The 18,148-nt window shown below is 31.3% G+C and overlaps 1 protein-coding gene across 2 annotated transcripts in view; it reads left to right on the top strand.

Moving 5' to 3' along the window:
• LOC129222772 (uncharacterized) overlaps nucleotides 1-17,808 on the top strand; it is a 54,892-nt gene extending 37,084 nt beyond the window's left edge. For both annotated transcript variants that reach the window (XM_054857307.1, XM_054857306.1), the window contains exons 9-13: nucleotides 433-495; nucleotides 8,234-8,496; nucleotides 10,186-10,377; nucleotides 12,320-12,482; nucleotides 17,651-17,808. In XM_054857307.1, the coding sequence (XP_054713282.1) occupies nucleotides 433-495; nucleotides 8,234-8,496; nucleotides 10,186-10,377; nucleotides 12,320-12,482; nucleotides 17,651-17,722 (753 nt within the window). In that variant the 3' untranslated portion in view covers nucleotides 17,723-17,808. The remainder of the gene's footprint in view (nucleotides 1-432; nucleotides 496-8,233; nucleotides 8,497-10,185; nucleotides 10,378-12,319; nucleotides 12,483-17,650) is intronic.
• The last annotated feature ends 340 nt before the right edge of the window (nucleotides 17,809-18,148 follow it).

The following is an 18,148-nucleotide window of genomic DNA, read 5'->3' as shown; positions in this document are numbered from 1 at the left end:
GTTACAAGCAGAAGTCATGGATTTCAAAGCTCTAAATGTAGCAGGTATCCTGAGAGCATCAAAATCTTTTAATTCATTGCTTGGTTATTTACTTAATAACCGAACAATTAATTAAAAGATGTGCTGCCAACAAAGGTTTTTTTTTTGATGGCTACCAAACATGCACAAGTGGCTACCATTTCTTGTGCCTTTGGTAGCCAGTGCGTATTGTTCAGAATTCTTAATCTAGAGCTTTAAATCTTAGATGTAGATTAATAAATGTTGGCTATTTGTTCACTTTTCCCATAAAAGCATTTGTTTGATTTTACAAGACTTAAAATGTATGTAAAAAGTTTGATTTTACATTCATGTTTTCATGGGTGTCACACCACTACTATATATGTGTATTATTATTATGCAGTAGATGATATATTAGTCTCTTAAATTTTTTAGGCAAAAATTAAGACTGAGTATTATGATTTGAAAACAGGAGAAGTTGAATTGAAAAACAAAATAGTAAGTTTTTATATATGTTTATTAATATAGTAACCCCTTGTTATATCCCACTTTTCGTTGGACAAGAAAGAGCGATATATCTGAAAGCGCGATATAACGGAGGTCATTAAAAATAATCATAAATCCAATACACAAGTAAATTAGCATTTGTTCTTTTTGATATGATTTTCTAGTGGTTTCGATGTAGTTCACGAATATACTATCACACCTATTAATATTTAAACATGATTGAAATTTAAGTAAATTTTCACCCTCAGAAAGTTAAAAACATCGAATGGCGAACCAAGACAATCTTCTCTGAGCTACCGCGAGATAAGAGTGAGCATTCCAATACCCTCTTATTCCCAAAAGACTTTCTAATCTGTTTGACTTGCTGTCACATTGTTTACAAAAAACTAGATTGCCTGTCCAGATCATTCTTCCTTTCTTTGATGCAAATCCTGGTTTGTACAGCCAAGCACAGATCTTTTCTGTACTAAAAGAAGGGCGTATGTTCTCTTTTACATGAACTAGTACAACACCTGCTCTCGCCCATTGTAAAGGCAATGTATCAATACAAGAGATGTCAAGTAATTTACAAACTTGAAACTGAAATATACTGTGCTGGTATATACATTCGGATGGCAGGAATTCCTGCTGCTTTTCCAGCGAATTCAGAAAAATAGCTTCCTTTTATTCATTGACAAAATAAAGAAGAAAGATACCTTCTCCGAGCAATACCATATGTTTTCAGGCATGATTTCAAACTTAAAGCAAAGTTTTTATTTTTTATTTTAAGCTTCAATATTTTGGGAGATAGGAGAAAAGAGCGATATATCTGAATGAGCGATATAACTAGGGGCTACTGTAATAGTATCAATGTTTAAACATTTTTTTTTTGTCTTGTAAAAATTTGAAATATAAAATTCTATTTATATTTTCTTTGCTGTTTTTAAGCCATTAAGGATTTTTTTTTTCTATTGGTTGGCTGTTGTCTCTTTTTTTGCAGACAATTGAAAAAAGTTGCTACTTTATACTTCTCGTTAATGATTTTAGTTTGACCTTTTATCATTTTGCCTATGTAGAAACAAAAACAAAACAAAGCTAGTAATTATTATTAGCAGTTTCTAAGGGTGAATTCCAGCGGTAACGGAAGGACAGTTTTACAAAAATATCGATGCATTTCTGTCTGTGAACGTATCAAAATACATATTCTTTCAAAAACTGATGCATAGACTTTTATATACATGGTAATAAGTTGTTAAAAAATGGACCTTGTGAAAAATCCTGGACAGACCCCTGTACTCAGTAGGTATGCCGTCAAGCACCATTGCTTTCAAAGTTTAATCGGAAATCCTCTTTTTGAAGGAAGGAGCCGAGTTTTACCAGTTCTGCTTATCGATGAGCTCATAGTAGTCTCTCAGCTTCAAAATTGAAATCTGGAAGGATAAATTTTCATTGTTCAGTTTAATTATTCGAACTGGTCGTCCTCATCCGTCTCGAAACAAGTTCTCTGATGATGGTCATCCGTAATACACAGTGTTATTTTTTTATTCTCAAAGTAACCAGTTTTCAGAACAAGTGCTGCTAATCTAAACATAGTACGATGACAAGCTTGAAGAATTCGATTGGATAACGAAAATTTACAATTCCAGATTTCAATTTCGATGCAGAGAGACAGACAACCTTGAGTTCTTTGATGAGCAGAAGTGAGAAAACTCGGATCATCCTCTTGAAAAAGGAATTTCAGATAAAACTTTAAAAGAAATGGTGCTTGATGGCGTGCTTACTGAATTATATGATTTCCATAACATAACGTTATACTAAAGCAATGAGAAGATGCGCAAAATTGGACGAAGAAGCGTCAACCAGTTTGTTGTCTAACCAAGAGAGATGGATTTCTTAAGAGTCGATAGAATACTGAAATTTTACCCACAATGTATCACTAAGGCCAAACATTGTCAGGAATTAAAATAATTATGCGACTCGCCAGCCAAACTAGGTTTTATTGTATGAAATGTGGTTACAGTTTGAGAGCTCAAAAAACATTAAAAGGAGGGTTGTTTTGAGGGGTATTTTTCTCATTTTCTGAAGGGAGACTCTTGCTTTTTTGAGAGGGGGCTGCACGATATTGAGAGGGTGTGCCCATGCAATCAGGGGGATGGGCACCCCTGGGTTCGTGAACGACGCCACACAGACTAGAATAGCGAGATGTTATTCAAGGTCGTATGAGTAGAGGGTATTCTGTAATTGACTGGCTGTCTTTTGAGAGTGCGCAATATCTGGGAAATGGTTTGGTCTTAGAGAAAAAATCATGATGACCATTTTTATAGAGAGTTTTGTGATCCAAACTTTGGTCTTAGGTACTTTTCGATAGAACTTACTGTTTTTGAGAAAAATCCAAAAAAACCTAAAATTTTGACATTGACAACGAATAACTTTTTTAGCTCACATGGGCATAGGCGGATTTAGGACTGAGTTCCTGGGGGGGGCAGGATTTTTTTTTTTTTTTTTTTGAGTAATATTAGTTGTAATCAAGGCTAGATTTAGACTTCATGTGACCCTGAGCTATTTCAGGTTTTGAGTCTATTTTGTAGTCCAAACAGCTTTTCTGTTGGTGGCAAAAAAGGCCATATTTTAAAGCCCCCCGAACTTCCCCCCCCCATTATGCATTATACATTTGGTATATGCTGGGAAATAGTGTCCCTTTTAAGTAGTGTATAGAATATCCCCAATTTAAAGGGTCAGGGGGTTTCTCTCCCGGAGGAATTTTTGTAAAATAGATATGAAATTCTGCATTTTTAAGCCTTATAAGGGGTAATTGGAACCACAAAAATCACAGAAAAAAATAGCAAAATAATCTTATGCGAATTACGATAATACAAAGTAAAAATTGTTTTCGTGTTGGCAAATGAGTGACAGCAGTCCTCAGAGAGAAAAGGCAAGGTAGAATAGAAGGTTATGCATTGTTATTTGCTTACATCGGCTGTCGGTTCAATTCAAATAGTTTTTGATCACGTCTTCAATCCACCCGCAAATACAACAATAAATTAAATACAAAATGATCAATAGTAAAAAGTGCTTTAAAAGAAACGGTGTACAGATTTGGAAAATAGGTAACAAAAGAGTAACATGCTGCTCATTTGAATAATTCATAATTTATACACTTGATAAGAAATAAATTTGGAGCACTCTTTGCTTAGGAATTTCAAAAACTCGTCTAATCCATTTCAAGGACTTCAGAACAATTAAAACTATTCTGGGCTTCATTTGCCCTTTTCAGTCTCTGAAATTTAGTACTAGATTTTACAGTTTTACAGTATTGTTCTAACTTCGTAAGATACAATTACTTTAAGTTTAAAAGAAAAAAATATATATTGATTTTTCATTTCAACAAATTTTTTCTTCAATTACAAGCAGTGCAGAAAACGAGTTTTTTTTCTCGTGCTGAACAGATTAACAATATGCATTCGAAGCAAGATAAAAGCAAGCACTATATTAGAATTTCCAAAATAATGCATTGCATTTGGGATTAAATAAACAGCAAGATATCAAACATTTGAGTCACAACAATTTATCTCAATTAATATGTTACAGAAACGTGAGAACCATGATTTTTGCATTTTTGATGCAGAATGAGGCAAGGAACAAAATTTAACATACTTCGGCATCTATCCCTCTAACCCCTACCATTTGTTATAAATGTTTAAATTTATGGTTTGTATCCACACTTTTTCAAAGTTTTCCAAGCACTTTAAAATTAAATGTATTTTTTCAAGTACTTTCTTTTCTTTTTTTTAATCTTTATTTGAGATTCTAATTTGTTGAAATAGTCGTTGATTATTTCATGTATTGCTGCTGAATACATAGGTCGTTCAGTCGATATTTTCACTTATGGGTCATTTTTTAAAAAGTGTAACTTTTGGAGTCGCACGCCTTTCACAGTAAAAATTTTAAGAAACAATTCATCTAACAATAACAATGCTTTTTAATTTCATCAAAAATATATCTATTTAAACCTGCCAACAATTTTTTAATAATAATTTTTATTTTAGTATTTTTTGTTTTTTTGGTTCACAACATGTGAATTCTCATCTCCGTGGCATGTTACACACCTTGTGTGACTGTTTATGTTGCTTTATAACTTGTTTAATTAAAAGTATATACTTATTTATTTATTATTCCTTTCACAAGTGACTTAAATACCAATTGTTTAAGTATATTTAATTTTTAATATTGTGTTTTAGTTCGTTTTAGTAGGATAAGGAGTTGTGTCACACAATAAATTCTCACCTCCGTTACTGAAGCACAAAATGCCATTCCTCATTAACACGTGGCAGTCTTGACATCAAATTTTATTTTCCATGATACAAGGGGGCCCCCTTGTTTACTTTCAGCCATAAAGAAGTTGTGAGATTTTTGTCGAAAAACAAGAAGACAGATTTTGCTTTAAAAACTTTAAATTTTGCTTTAAATGGTTACTGTGGCTTCTCACCTCCGTGAACTTGAATTTCAGGGATGTAAATTAATGTAAAAAAATAAGTGAACATGTTTTCATATGCTTTACAAGTACAGATTGTAGCAACGAAGAAAAAAAAATATTTCCCTGAAAAATGTATCCATATTAGGCCAATAATAATGGAAAATTCCTCACCTCTATGACAGGCCTTATCAATGTCATTATTTCTGAGGTGAAAATAAATGATGGAGGGGAAATACATCAATCTTAGGTATTCTACGAAAATTTTAAATTGCCAGTATATTCTCAAATTTACTAAATACTACTTTTTAACACACATTTTAATTAAAAGGAAACTTACTAATTAAGCTGTACTTTAATTAAGAGAGCTTAACATTAGAGTCCCACTAATCATTAAAGTAGCTCATTGTTTGCACAATTAACAAAATTACTACTTTGATACTAAATTAGCCACAATTTTTAAACATTAAAAGTTTTTTCTTCTTTTTTTTTCCGTGAACAAAGCATTTTTTAATTTTTTTTATTTATGAGTAAAATAATTGGAACCTTGCTAGACCATTGTTTGTCGTTACTTCTAGTAGGTAACACTTTCATGTAAGAATAAAAAATAAGAAAAGAAAAGGCTTTGAAATTAAAAAATATTTGAATTAAAAAGTTACCTTTTCTGGAGAATGACCCTTATATACTTGCCCTAATGGTTTTCAGTTCGAAGTAGTTGTTTTTATTACATTTCAGCATCCCAGTGACCACTTTACTACTTGTATTACATTGTATGGTTTCTCCCCCCCCCCCCCACCCACCATTTAGAAATGGACAGCCGTTATTTTTCTTCATTTTCGCTTCTGAACTATTCAAAAAAGAAAAAAATCATAATTTTTTCTTTTAAGATTTTGGAAGGTGTATTGTTACTATGTATAAAATCCTCCCAAGACTGGGGGGCATTGCTCCCCTCCGCCCCCCCCCCCCCCCCCCCATAAATCCGCCTATGCACATGGGATTGATGGGAACTTTTGCCACTTTATTTGTAACTAGTGGTACCCGCATGGCTTTGCCCGTAATAGAAAAATTAAAAGGTCTTTTGGTTCGCCTGTATATTTACAAATAATGTATGGTGAATTTCCTCGCCATTTGGCTTGTACTCATGTTATGGTTCTAAGTTATGATAATTTCGTATCTCGCCAATTGGCTTGTGCCCATGTTATGGTTTCACGTTATGATAATTTCGTAATTTACTCATCCATCTTATAATATTTTTGTTCTTAAATTGGAATTGAAAAAGAACCACATCAAATTTTCGAAAAATCGCTTTGAGGTTCACATTCCCATGCCACAACTAACTTTGTGCCAAATTTCATGAAAATCGGCCAAACGGTCTAGCCGCTATGCGCGTCACAGAGATCCAAACTTCCTCCAGACAGAGAGACTTTTAGCTTCATTATTAGTAAAGATTGTAAACCCAAGCTCTGTACAAAAATTTGGCTTTGTCGGAATTTTTGTTATTTGATCCCTATTTTTATGTACAAATTGACCGGACTATTTTTGAGGTAAAGTTTTTAAATTCAACCATTCTTTTGTGCTTTTTTTAAAAGCCTTTTTGAGTATGTTACATAAAAGCAAACAAATTTTAAAAATAAGTTTCAAAGCACTCTTAACTTAAACAAAAAAAAAAAAAAAATGCAGAACTTAAATATGCACTAAAGCAGTGATGTATTAAGCAAAGTAAATGTGTGCACTAAATTTAAATCGAAAGAAGTGTAAAAAAAAGTAGAGCCAGACAGGACTTGTCTTTTGTGAAAAATATTAGACAAAAAAAATGTAATTAAGAGAGCTTCAATTTGTAGTTGTAGTTATGGTGTTTTTGCATCCTTAATCTCCTTTTTTATTTTCTCATGTTGCACGTGTTTCTGTGTGTGAAATATACATAGTTACTCTAAATTGATGCAAAATTTAAATTTTTGCTTCTGCAAGCTGCTCTAAACAGGGGTCGAAGTAGTCCTATATATCCTATATTTCCTATATTTTCAAAAAAAGCATCAAAACCGTCCTATATTTCCTATATTTTTTGAAAATGTCCTATATTTCCTATATCCCTGTTTTTTACCCTATCTATCTTTTAAAAAGAACAGTAAATCAACTTTGTAACATCGGATTTTTCGCTGAAATATAGCTGAAAGACGTCCCCAAACGAATTTCAAATTAAAAAACAAAACTGACTAAATCCTGCAACAGGCATCTTCGCTCATTGGCTACAGCAATGTGACGTCCTTATAGTGGGGTGGAGTTTCGAGAACTAAATCTGAAGTTGGTTTTAAAATTTTGCGTTTGGGCAACAGCCATTTGTTTTGTTTTCCATCATGGTTTCCGTTCGTATATTTTTGTGTTCAGTGCATTTTGGGATCGTAGAATGTTAGTTCTTTATGATGTTAAAACATATTTTGTTGTAATATGTGGAATTATAATGGCGAAATCGCATCGTTTAACAAAATTTGGTATGGAGTGGTTGGACCAGGAGGACATTAATAGTACAAATTTTGGTGCATGGTGCACTAAAGGAAAAGATTATTTTTTCTGAATTTTGCCATTTTTGCAACTGTTCAGTGCTCATAAGCAATAGTGGATTTTCGCAATTGAGGCAGCATGCTGAAACATTCAAGCATAAAGAAAACTCTGAAAAACGTCATAAGGATCCTTCTTAAGCTCTGTTTGTTCTTAATACAAGTGGTAAAGAGTTCAGTTTAGATATAAAATCAAAGAACAGTGGAATTAGTTCTTGGGTCATGAGTGAGGAAAAAATAATTAAATTATCTTTGTTCAAATTTTGTTTAGTTATTTAGTCTATAAAGTACACTGTTTTTTCAAAAAATATTCTTTCAACTACAGGAAAGTCATTTCAGATGTAAGTTGTAATTTTGTTTGAAGCAAAATTATTCGTATAATGTGTCCTATATTTGTCCTATATTTTTTGTGGAAAATGTCCTATATGTGACAAGTCGATCACTTCTACCCCTGTCTAAATTTGCAATTTTATTGCTCCAGGCCGCTCCAAATTGGCAATTTTACTGTTCCAGACTGACCCAAATTCACCGTTTTGCTGCTCCAAGCTGCTCAAAACTCACCATTTCCCTGCTCCTAAGATTGCTCCGAAAGCAAGTTTGGGTTGGCACATCCTTGCTTTCATATTTGTATTTATTTGTTTTATTTTTATGAGTGATTTTTAGTGTGTATGTGCTAATTGCATCCTGCACTTCTGATTAACACAACACATTATAAATTTTTTAGAGCGCTACTTGTGTAGATATTGCATCTGCAAAAGAGAAACTAGACGATCTAAGACAACTGATCCTGTCTTCTCCTGATCGATTTAAAAGTGAAATACAAAAACTACAAGAAGATATTAAATCAATGGAGCTAAAAATTAAAAATAAGGAAAAAGAACTAAAAGATTGGGAAAAAAAACTGGAGGATGCTAAAAAAACTCAAGAAAATTACAGTAAGGCTTTGGCAGTCTTACAAAAAACTGATGAAGAATTGCAGCAGTTATGGTAATAAATTTTTATTGTTTTTTTCCCCTCCAATTTCTTACATTTGTTAGTATCTTTTTTTTTTTTTTTGTACAACAAAGTTTCTGTGGAGCTAATAAGAACTATTTATACAACAACAATCATTTCAGTTGATAAATAATTTAAATTAGGCTATTTATTCGATAATAACTCATGAAATGAAAACAATAATTCAATACAACAAAATCAGTCATTATAACAAGAGGTTACTACAATGCAAATCTAGTTTTCATCGTCATGTTTTTCAGTCATATTTAAAAATACTGGGACATTACGTAAAACGCGTTAAGAAATTAAAAATTAATTGTCTGATACAAAATAATTAAAACTACTCATAAATTTAAAGAATACTTAACGACACATTATGCTGAAAGTAACTGGCACTAATTAGTTTTTTAATTTAGAGATTATGGTTTGCTTCTTTTCTGTTTGAGATTGTTTTTCAAAATATGTTTCTCTCCTTATTTAGATATTGTAAAAACTTTCCACTTTTTTGACTTTTTCTAAAAAAAAAATCTTAATGTCTATCAAAATTGCTCTCAACAATTCTTAGACCTTTTTACAATCAAATAACTCTTTTAAATGAAAAATATTCATCTTTGGAAGCATAAAATTGTTAAGTATTTGCTTTGAATCCATGGTCTTGAGAATACTAATAAGATGAAACATAATTTTGATGTTATATTGGAATAAACGATTCAGTTTGGACGTTCTAATGGACATTAAAATGACATGGTATCAGTGGAATAGCAAACTGGGCTTCATGCATTGGTCCCTGTAACGGAAGGGTTGCAATCTCGGGAGGTCATTCTAAAGAGCTTTGACTGTATATGTAGAAATAAAACTTTTCCTTATGTCAGACAATCAATATATGTGCTAAAACGTCAAGTTTTGTGTCAAGTTACATTCAGTTGTTGAAGTACTGAATTGTAGCTGTTCAATAATACATGCTAGCATATTGATTTTCTTTACAAGGCCCCTAATCTGATCAAGTCACATCAGTGACGGGTACAAGGGCTCCCTGTGCTTGTTTCCGATTGTTGCAGTTTCTTTAAAGAAAAGAGCTTCAGATCGACTAATTGAGTATTCATCTAACTTCACTACTAAAGCATTAAATAACAGTATGAAATACAATGTTTATGAAGCACAAAATAGAAATTGATTGCAGACACTTGTTTTGGGATTTCAAGGTGCAAAAAGTGTGAGCTTTGGAATGTTAAGTTTCTTGGATGACTTTACATGGATCATGTACATGTTCCTTGGTTGACTACATTGAAAAGGGGTTTCTGGAAACCCCAAAGCAAATGTCTGCAATCAATTGCTATTTTTTAATTTTATGAACGTTGTGTTTCATACTGTTACTTTGTTGCACAAAGATATTTATTCATTTCATATTAGGCTAGTCGATAATTGAAAAATTAATGCCGCATCTTAAAAAATATACAACCAGAAAAGGTTTCCGCATTTTCTGACAATAGTAATGGGTGATAGTTAAAATTTAAAAGTGCCTTTGGTGATAATTAAAATTAAAAGGTTGCAAATCATTGATTTAGAGGATAAGTAAATTTTGTTTTATTCTCTTTAAAAGTAATCATTTCAAGTTCATTTATTATTCATTGATTCATTTTTAATATTACTTATTTACTTATCTATTTATTTCGTTTCCTACAGTAAGCAAGTTCAAGATTATTTATCAGACATGCAAAAACTTTCAGAAAAAGAGGAATCAGTGAAGGAGCTTGAATCAAATATTGAAAGAAAATCAGAGGTGAAAGCAATTCATGAACAAAACTATGCAAAGGTTAAGTTAAATAACCAAAAACATCAACAATCTCTTGATGGGATGTTTGAGGAAATAGAAAGGTACTAATTTATTATTGCCTTGGTTTATTTTTATTAATGCATTGGAAATACTCTAATTTTTCAAAATGCCATTGAAAATTCAAAATAACTGAAAATTAATTTTAATTTTCGTGCCATGTTCAAGTATAGTGTAGTTAGAGGCAAATTAATAGAAGTTGTGTTGGTCATTAATTTAGTTCAATTTTCTTTTCATTCATTTTGCGTGTTACAATTTTTATATATGTGAAGTTTGATTCAAACTTACTAAGTAGTACTTACTTTCTCCTCAGATTACTAAACTTGCAATTTAAAAATGTTGTAATGCTGAACTTAAAATTACTATGAAATCAAAATTTTATAACAAATGGCATTTCATGTTTTCTTGGCAGTAGAATTTTTTGTATCAATTTGCATCTTCAGTGTCATGATCCAAATTTTATCTGCAAATTGCAACATTGTAGATCCAAGTCTTCTGTCATTAAAAATTATTATTCTCAAGCAAAATTTGGGTCTTCGACTGTCTGACAGTGTCCTTGAATCAAGGTTTGCTCTAAAATGCATGATTGTGTGCTTCCTTAAGATCCCTTTCGAGAAAACTCATAAGCAGACAGTGTCCACATAAACCCCAGTTAACATTTTGGCCATGGTAAAACAACTTCCATCTCGAATTATATAAATTTAGTTTTGTTTTTACATTTAACAATTTATTTTCAAGGCTGAACTTAAGCTAGGGGCAGATCTAGAGGACCATGGCACCTTCCAAAGGCTTGTGATCATAGGATTTTTTTTTTTAGAAGAATAAAGAAAAGAATGAAAATATTATGAGAAGTTAACAAAATTGAAGGCATGTTTTTTACGTTAAAAGAAATTTAGGCCTTAATTGGGAGTGATTTTATATCCCTTTTCTCGAAACATAACTATTACAACCGAGTGCTCGTAAGAAACAAGCTTGAAAAAAAATCATAAAAATTCATCATAGTTACCTTTTTTTCTTTGAAAATGCTATACAATTCCTAAGAAGTTGGTTAATTTGCTTTGAACTGTCAGAATGTCTCTTGCTTGTGTCGTTGTTTTTTAGGAATACACAAAACACACACACACATAATTTTCAAGTCTCCGGTTGACTTTGTAATATTAAAGAAAATTTACCAAAAACGGGCAAGCTGAATTGTAAACAAATAGAAATTTTATAAATCACAAGATATTGCTCGCTTTTAGCAGGGTTTGCTCGTTCAAAGCTAGTTATGCTCCCATAGACTTAACATTTTACCAACCAAGTATTTCTGTTTTCCTCGTTAAGCCAGAGCACATTATTTCAAAATTCGACTGTAGTTCCAAAATTTGGCTTCATCGTGTACATCATTTCTTGGTTTCAACTTTAGACACTTGGGCAATCTCTAAATGCTGCTATCCTCATTACACCTATTGCTCACAAGAGTACCTAAATTTGTTATATTTATAACTTAAGGTTAGAAACTTTTGTTGGGGAGAGCCCCCTTTTACCATGCTCCTCCACAAATACCCCAAAAGGTAATCAAAAATTGCCTTTTAGGACTTCAATTTGGAAAATTTTTCAACTGAGTAATAAACTCCTCATTTTTAAATGCTTGATTTTTCACGAAAAAGTATGAAATAAAATAAGTACATGATTTCTTGATAACAACACTAAAAAACTACAGTTAGTCTTAATATCGTTATATTTAGGCTAATTTCAAAACTGCCAATACAATTTAAATTAAAAATTGAGAGAAGAAGTATAGGCGGTATAGTAAAAGCTTTTCATACAAAGCTGTATATCCCCTATTTGGTGTGCTCAAAAAAAAAAAAAAAAATGGTGTGCTTAGTATTGTGATGTTTCACAATAGTTTTGATTTTTTTCTTTTTTTTGTATTTAAAATTCTGATTGTAATCTATAGTAATAAGTATATTAATTTGTATTGAAATTATGATTTTTAAACTTTAGGGAAACTCAAAAAGAAAAAACTCTTTTGGAATCTTCAAAGGAGATTGAGCGAAAACTTCTTCAAAACATAGAGTCACTGAGAGAAACTCTTTTACAGATGAGAGAAAAGCACAAAAGGGTTGATTCTGAAGCAAAACAAAAGATTTCTAATTACAAAACAAAGGTTTGTAATTAAATAATTAGAATGTCTATGATGTTTTAAATCAATTTTATGATATATAGAATAAAAAAATTAATAGACTTTATAGATTCAGCGCCATTCCTAGTATGGATGTCGGCCAGAGTGGCAGATTGTAGTGTCACTTCCCCTTCTCCCCCACCAAGAAAGAAAAGATAATGCTTTATGTAAGCATGAATTTCATACAATTTTCGTAGCCAACTCATTTTTATTTCTGAGGTGAAACCAAAGTTTAAAATAAAAGACAAATATAAATTACAAATTTCTTTTATGTAAAAAATTTTCATAGACGCATTTCTAACTACCCTCTCGCCTCATTGTGCTCTATTTTCGGCAATAGATTAAATGTGAAGACTGACGATATAATGTGAGGATCATGTATTTGTATCTTTTTAAACTCATAAATCCATTTAAGGTGTCACCTCCGAGATGGGTGTTACCAGGCGGACCTCCCCTCTCGCCCTCACCCTCCTGTAGGAACGCTACTGATAGATCTTTTCTATGTAAATCACTTCTGTTTTTACTCTAAAATTTGACTCACTTTAGCTGTCAACTTACATAATTGTCATAGTGATGTTTCCACTAGTTCACAATAGAAACAAAAGTCATTTTAATCAGGGTTTGTTGATTTAAATCAGTTTGATTCAAATCATAATTAAAATCATGATTTAAATCAAGTGATTTTTTAAAAACATTAATTAAAATCAGTTGATTTAATTTTTATAAATAAATTTTGAATTGTTAAAATGTGTTGCTCGAAATTTAAGTATACTGCTGTATACAATCTTAACTTCAACTGGCAAAACTATATAGATCCCTCTTTTTGTATGTGTAATATATTTTCAAACTCTTGCAATATTGCTTTTACTCTAAAATAAGTTCAGAACAAATAAAAAATTTGTATTTTTTCTTATAAACCATGACTAATAAAGTTAACAAAAGTAATTGTTCAACATATTACTTTAACACTGAAAACATACATGTTGATGGAAACCTTATCTTTGAACAAAGCATTAAAAAAAATCACATCTTATGTAAACATTCTAACATGTTAATAAATCTTAAATATTTATTCAATATTTAGAACAGAGCAAACTGAATAGATTCATTAGTTCAGATAGCTTTATTTTAGAGGGTGGTTTTTTTTGCCTTCTTCATCCCAATTGAACACTTCAATCTGTTTTAGAAATTTTGTGGACTATATGCTGATAAACATAGAAAATTGCTAAATTTTAAGAAATTTTTCTTCTAAAAAGTATGAAAGTTATAACTCTAGGAAAGAGTAGAACCACTGTTTCCTAGAATTATAGTTGAAGGGTTTGTGGTTATAGTTGGGGGGAGGGGGGGAGTAAATGTTAAACTTAATTTGAAGCATGCATTTGCATTAAAGCTGTTCTTCATTTTCCTATTTTAAAAAATAGCTACTACCGTGAAATGAAAATAGCTAAAATGTTGCTTTTTCATCTATTGTATGAACTATAGTATGTTTATAAATGTAAAAGTAATTAATATCTGAAATTTTTTGAAGATTTAACCACCTTGCAGTTTATGACGAGATATCTCGTCCATTTAACATGTGATTCTGGGACTGTACAACTGCAAGGGGGTTAAAAAACATATAAAAAATCTGATTTAAATCAAAAAAATCCGATTTAAATTTTAAAAAATCTGACTTTTTAAATTTTTTTAAAAAAATCAAAAAAAAATCACAAACCTTGATTTTAATCCAAAAGTCTTCATCAGACAGAAAAAATAATAATATGCTTACATTTTAATGAGTTAACAGTGTTATATAAGCCAGAGCGCTTAGTTGTTCTGATTTTCCTGATAAGAAATAATTTGTCCTGGTTTTTAGCTTTTTGTTACTTTGTATGAGCCAAATGAAATATATATATTTTTTAATTTCGTGTAAAATATGGTTACTTTTATTGCCATAAATGGACTCGTCATTCCATCTTAAATGGAATGAAAATTCTTGTCATTCAATTGCAACAAAACAGCTTTAAGTCTGAAGTTTTTAAGAAGAAAATTTCGTTTGGATTTTATGTAGAGAAATGCAGCCAAAATAAGAAAAAGAAAGTTTTTCTTCCCTTTAACATTGCTTTGCTTATCATCTTGTATTAGAGGGGTTATTTATTTACAATAGTGCTCCTTAATTCTCACATTGTTCCAAGATTTTGTGAAAATAAGCCGATTCTGCTACTTTCTGACCTGGCTGACGACCTAAAAGTTCATTGATAGCTAATCTTTGAGAGACTTAACGTTTTGGCAGAAATTGAAAAAGTAGCATTTATTTTCTGGATGACACAAATAATCTCGCTTTTAGGATAAAAAGACATTTAAAAGCAATGCAAACTCTGAAATGAAGAGAATAAATTTTGCTTACGATTGAAGCAGTAGACAAAATTGTTTTAAGAATTACGGTTTCATAAACAGCAATGATAACTAAGCTAAAGGGATGGAGTGATGGAATTATTTTGAAATCTTTGTTGATTTGAGCTGGGCGAAAATGAAATATTTCTTGAATATTGTGGCAAATGTTACTACGTGTGAATCTGGAAACGTACACTCCAAGAAGGAGGAGCAATAGAACTGATTATCTACTAGGATTTTTTTTTTCTTTTTGTTGCATTTGTGTTTAGAGTAAGTGCATTTTGTGTTTTTAATCTATTGCGTTTTCGCCTTATGGTAAACTACTAAACAATCCAATAAATGTAAGATGACTGTAAAAATAAATTTGAAATGCATAATCAAATAAACTTAGGAAGATTAAAGCTGTTAACATAGAGTGTGACCATCGATTTATTATTCTGCGCTTTGTTTCTCCATGTTTCCTTGAATTGTCTTTGCTTTCCTGCAAAGATTGGTCACAGGAAGATGTCTGATTCTTTATACAACATACTCAAGGATCTCAAAGTATTCATCAGTAAAAAGGATGAATTTGCATATCGTTCACAAAAATTTTGTTTGTACTAAGAAGTCCAAAAGCTTGGTTGTCAAAAATGTCATCGTATCCCCAAGCAAAAAAACATAAAAATTAGAATAAATAAATAAAACAAAAAAAAAAAGTTTCTGTTTTGTTTTTTATACTTTAATTGTTAGCAATAAACAGGGTTTGTACGCTCCTTCAAAACTCCTCCAATACTCCTTCATTTAGGAAATTGTTTTGAAGGGCCCTTCAAAATCCTTCATTTTGTTTTTAACTCCTTCATTTTTAGTTCAAGGCTACATAACCTTCCTCTATGACAGTAACTTAAAATATACTTCAATCGACAACTTTGTCACTAGGGCGATTTTAATGTAATTTCATAAATTTATTTCTTTATAAAGATGTAATTTGCACATTAATCAGAGAAGTCATAAAAGTTGAAGGTGAAAATATTATTAGATGATTAAGACATTTCATAAGTGATGTAAAACATGCTTAAATGGTGCTTGGCTATTTTTTTTTTTCAAGTTTTATGATTATTGTTTTTCCCTCAACCACACTCTCAGCAGCAAAAGTCAGGTTGTCTAATTATTATTTTAATATTTAAAAATAAATAAGTAGATGTACTATATTAAGTGAGTGTGTTAAAAAAAATAATTCCATAATTAGTCGCAGTTATGATATTGTAAAAAGGGTTATCCACAAGTAATGTCATGCCTTGAGGGAGAGACAAATTCATGAAATTGTGACAAGGGGAAGTGACATCACACTGTTATTGTAACAATATGTTTATTAAAAATATGACATGTGACAAGAGGAGGAGTTAGGTGAAGTGTGTGACACTTTGACAAAAGAGGAAGGGGGGGTCAAATGTGTGGGAAAAAAGTGACATCATTAAATGGACAGCTCATTAGTGCTCCTTCAAAATCTCGCAATCAAAAAAAGTACTAATAACATTTAAAATAATTAACTCAGAAAACTGCTGTTTCAAGGCTATTAAAAACGAGCCTCTTCATCAGTTTATAAAAAGGAAGAATGGAGTAGAAGGAATGTGTGTGAACTTTGTTGAACATCCTTTCTTTTTAAGCACTTTTAATATACTTGGCCTGATTGTCACGGAGAAATCTGAGGCCTGGTTTCTTATATCTCTGCAACTAGACCACTTAGAGACTTTGGGATTTCTCTAAATGATTTGCTTAATCTTAAGATACAACTTAGCGCTGAAAAATTAAAATTCTAGAGCAAAATTATTATTTTCAGTAGGATGGAAAACAGCAAATTTCACTTAATTTCCCTATTAAATGTTTACATATAAAATCCATTGTTACAAATTATGTTGCCCTGCAACAGTAACGTTAAAAGCAATCATGATGAAAATTTTGAATCAAGGCTTCTCTGAACCAGGCATGAAATTATCAAGCATAAATCCTAGAGAGGAACAAAGATTAAATTTTAGTGCCCACTGCTTAAAACTTTAGACACATATGTACTAGGTTTTATCCCTTTTAGTATCGAGCATTTATATGGACAAATAAGGTGAAGTTTCGTGAGGGTAAAATTATTCTATTTCTGAAATACATTTACACTAAAAAAGATAAAATAACAGAATTAAAAAAATAAAAAAATACTAAGCATTTTTCATAATGCACTCAAAAGTACAAAATTACCTTTCTTAGGTCAAAAACGACAATTTAAGAATTTCTGTAGTTTTCGAAAATTCCAAGAAAATGATACCACAAACAAAGAAAAGTGTGGTTTTAGTCATTTCAAACCAAACTTTCCCAATAAGAAAGATATGCATGTTTCAACACTCAAAGTTATGACTAAAAGCTAGATAATGATAAGAAATTCTCTTCATGACTTGAGCCGCACTTTTCTTCGTTTGTGGTGTCACTTTCTTGGAATTTGAAAACTACAGGAATTCTTAAATTGTCCTTTCTGACCCAGAAAAGTTATTTTGTCCTTTTGTGTGCATTATGAAAAGTGCTTAGTATTTTTTTTAAACATTCTGTTACTTTGTTTCTAAAATTGAGTACAAACCCTGAACAAAATACCAAGAAAAATTGTCCGTTTTTTTTTTTTTTTTTTGAAAATAATTTTACTGTGTTATCTTTTGAACGTTTGTTTTTCGTGGAAAACGTCATTCTGTCACACATGAAATTGCCCATCTTTATATATAAATTTAGACAATTGAAAAATATCTTTTAATGTTTTTCTTCCTCAGACAAGAAATCTGAAAGCAGAGTTCTGTGCGGACATTAACGAGCTTGCAGAGCAGCTGAAGAAGAAGTTGTAGACTATTGTGTTATTGTGACTTATGCACTGACCTTTTAATATTGTTGTAGAAATTTGTTATTTTGTATGTAATAGAATAATAAAATATTCTGCTTTAAAAATGGATTGGTAATACAGTTGGCTCTCTGTTTAATGATGCTCTATTTAACGACGGCTTTCCACAGTCCCAGATGGTCCACTATAGTGTTAAAAGCATTCTATTTAAGGACGCTTTCTACTTAAGGATTTTTTGTGGTCCCTTGAAAGTCATTAAACATAGAGGCAACTGTATATTCACTCATCATCCAACTCTGATAATAATCAGCTTGATATCCACATCCTCTATGCAACATGCCAAGCTTTTCTGAGTGGCAGTCAAAAAATTTGACAAATCACCATATAAACTTCGTCTTGTGCAAATGAACACAAACCTTTATTTTTTGCATTC

Source organism: Uloborus diversus, chromosome 5 (genome assembly GCF_026930045.1).
Source record: "Uloborus diversus isolate 005 chromosome 5, Udiv.v.3.1, whole genome shotgun sequence".
Taxonomy (NCBI): Eukaryota; Metazoa; Arthropoda; class Arachnida; order Araneae; family Uloboridae; genus Uloborus; species Uloborus diversus.
The sequence above is the reverse complement of the archived record's forward strand: the minus strand, read 5'-3'. Positions and strand labels throughout refer to the sequence as shown.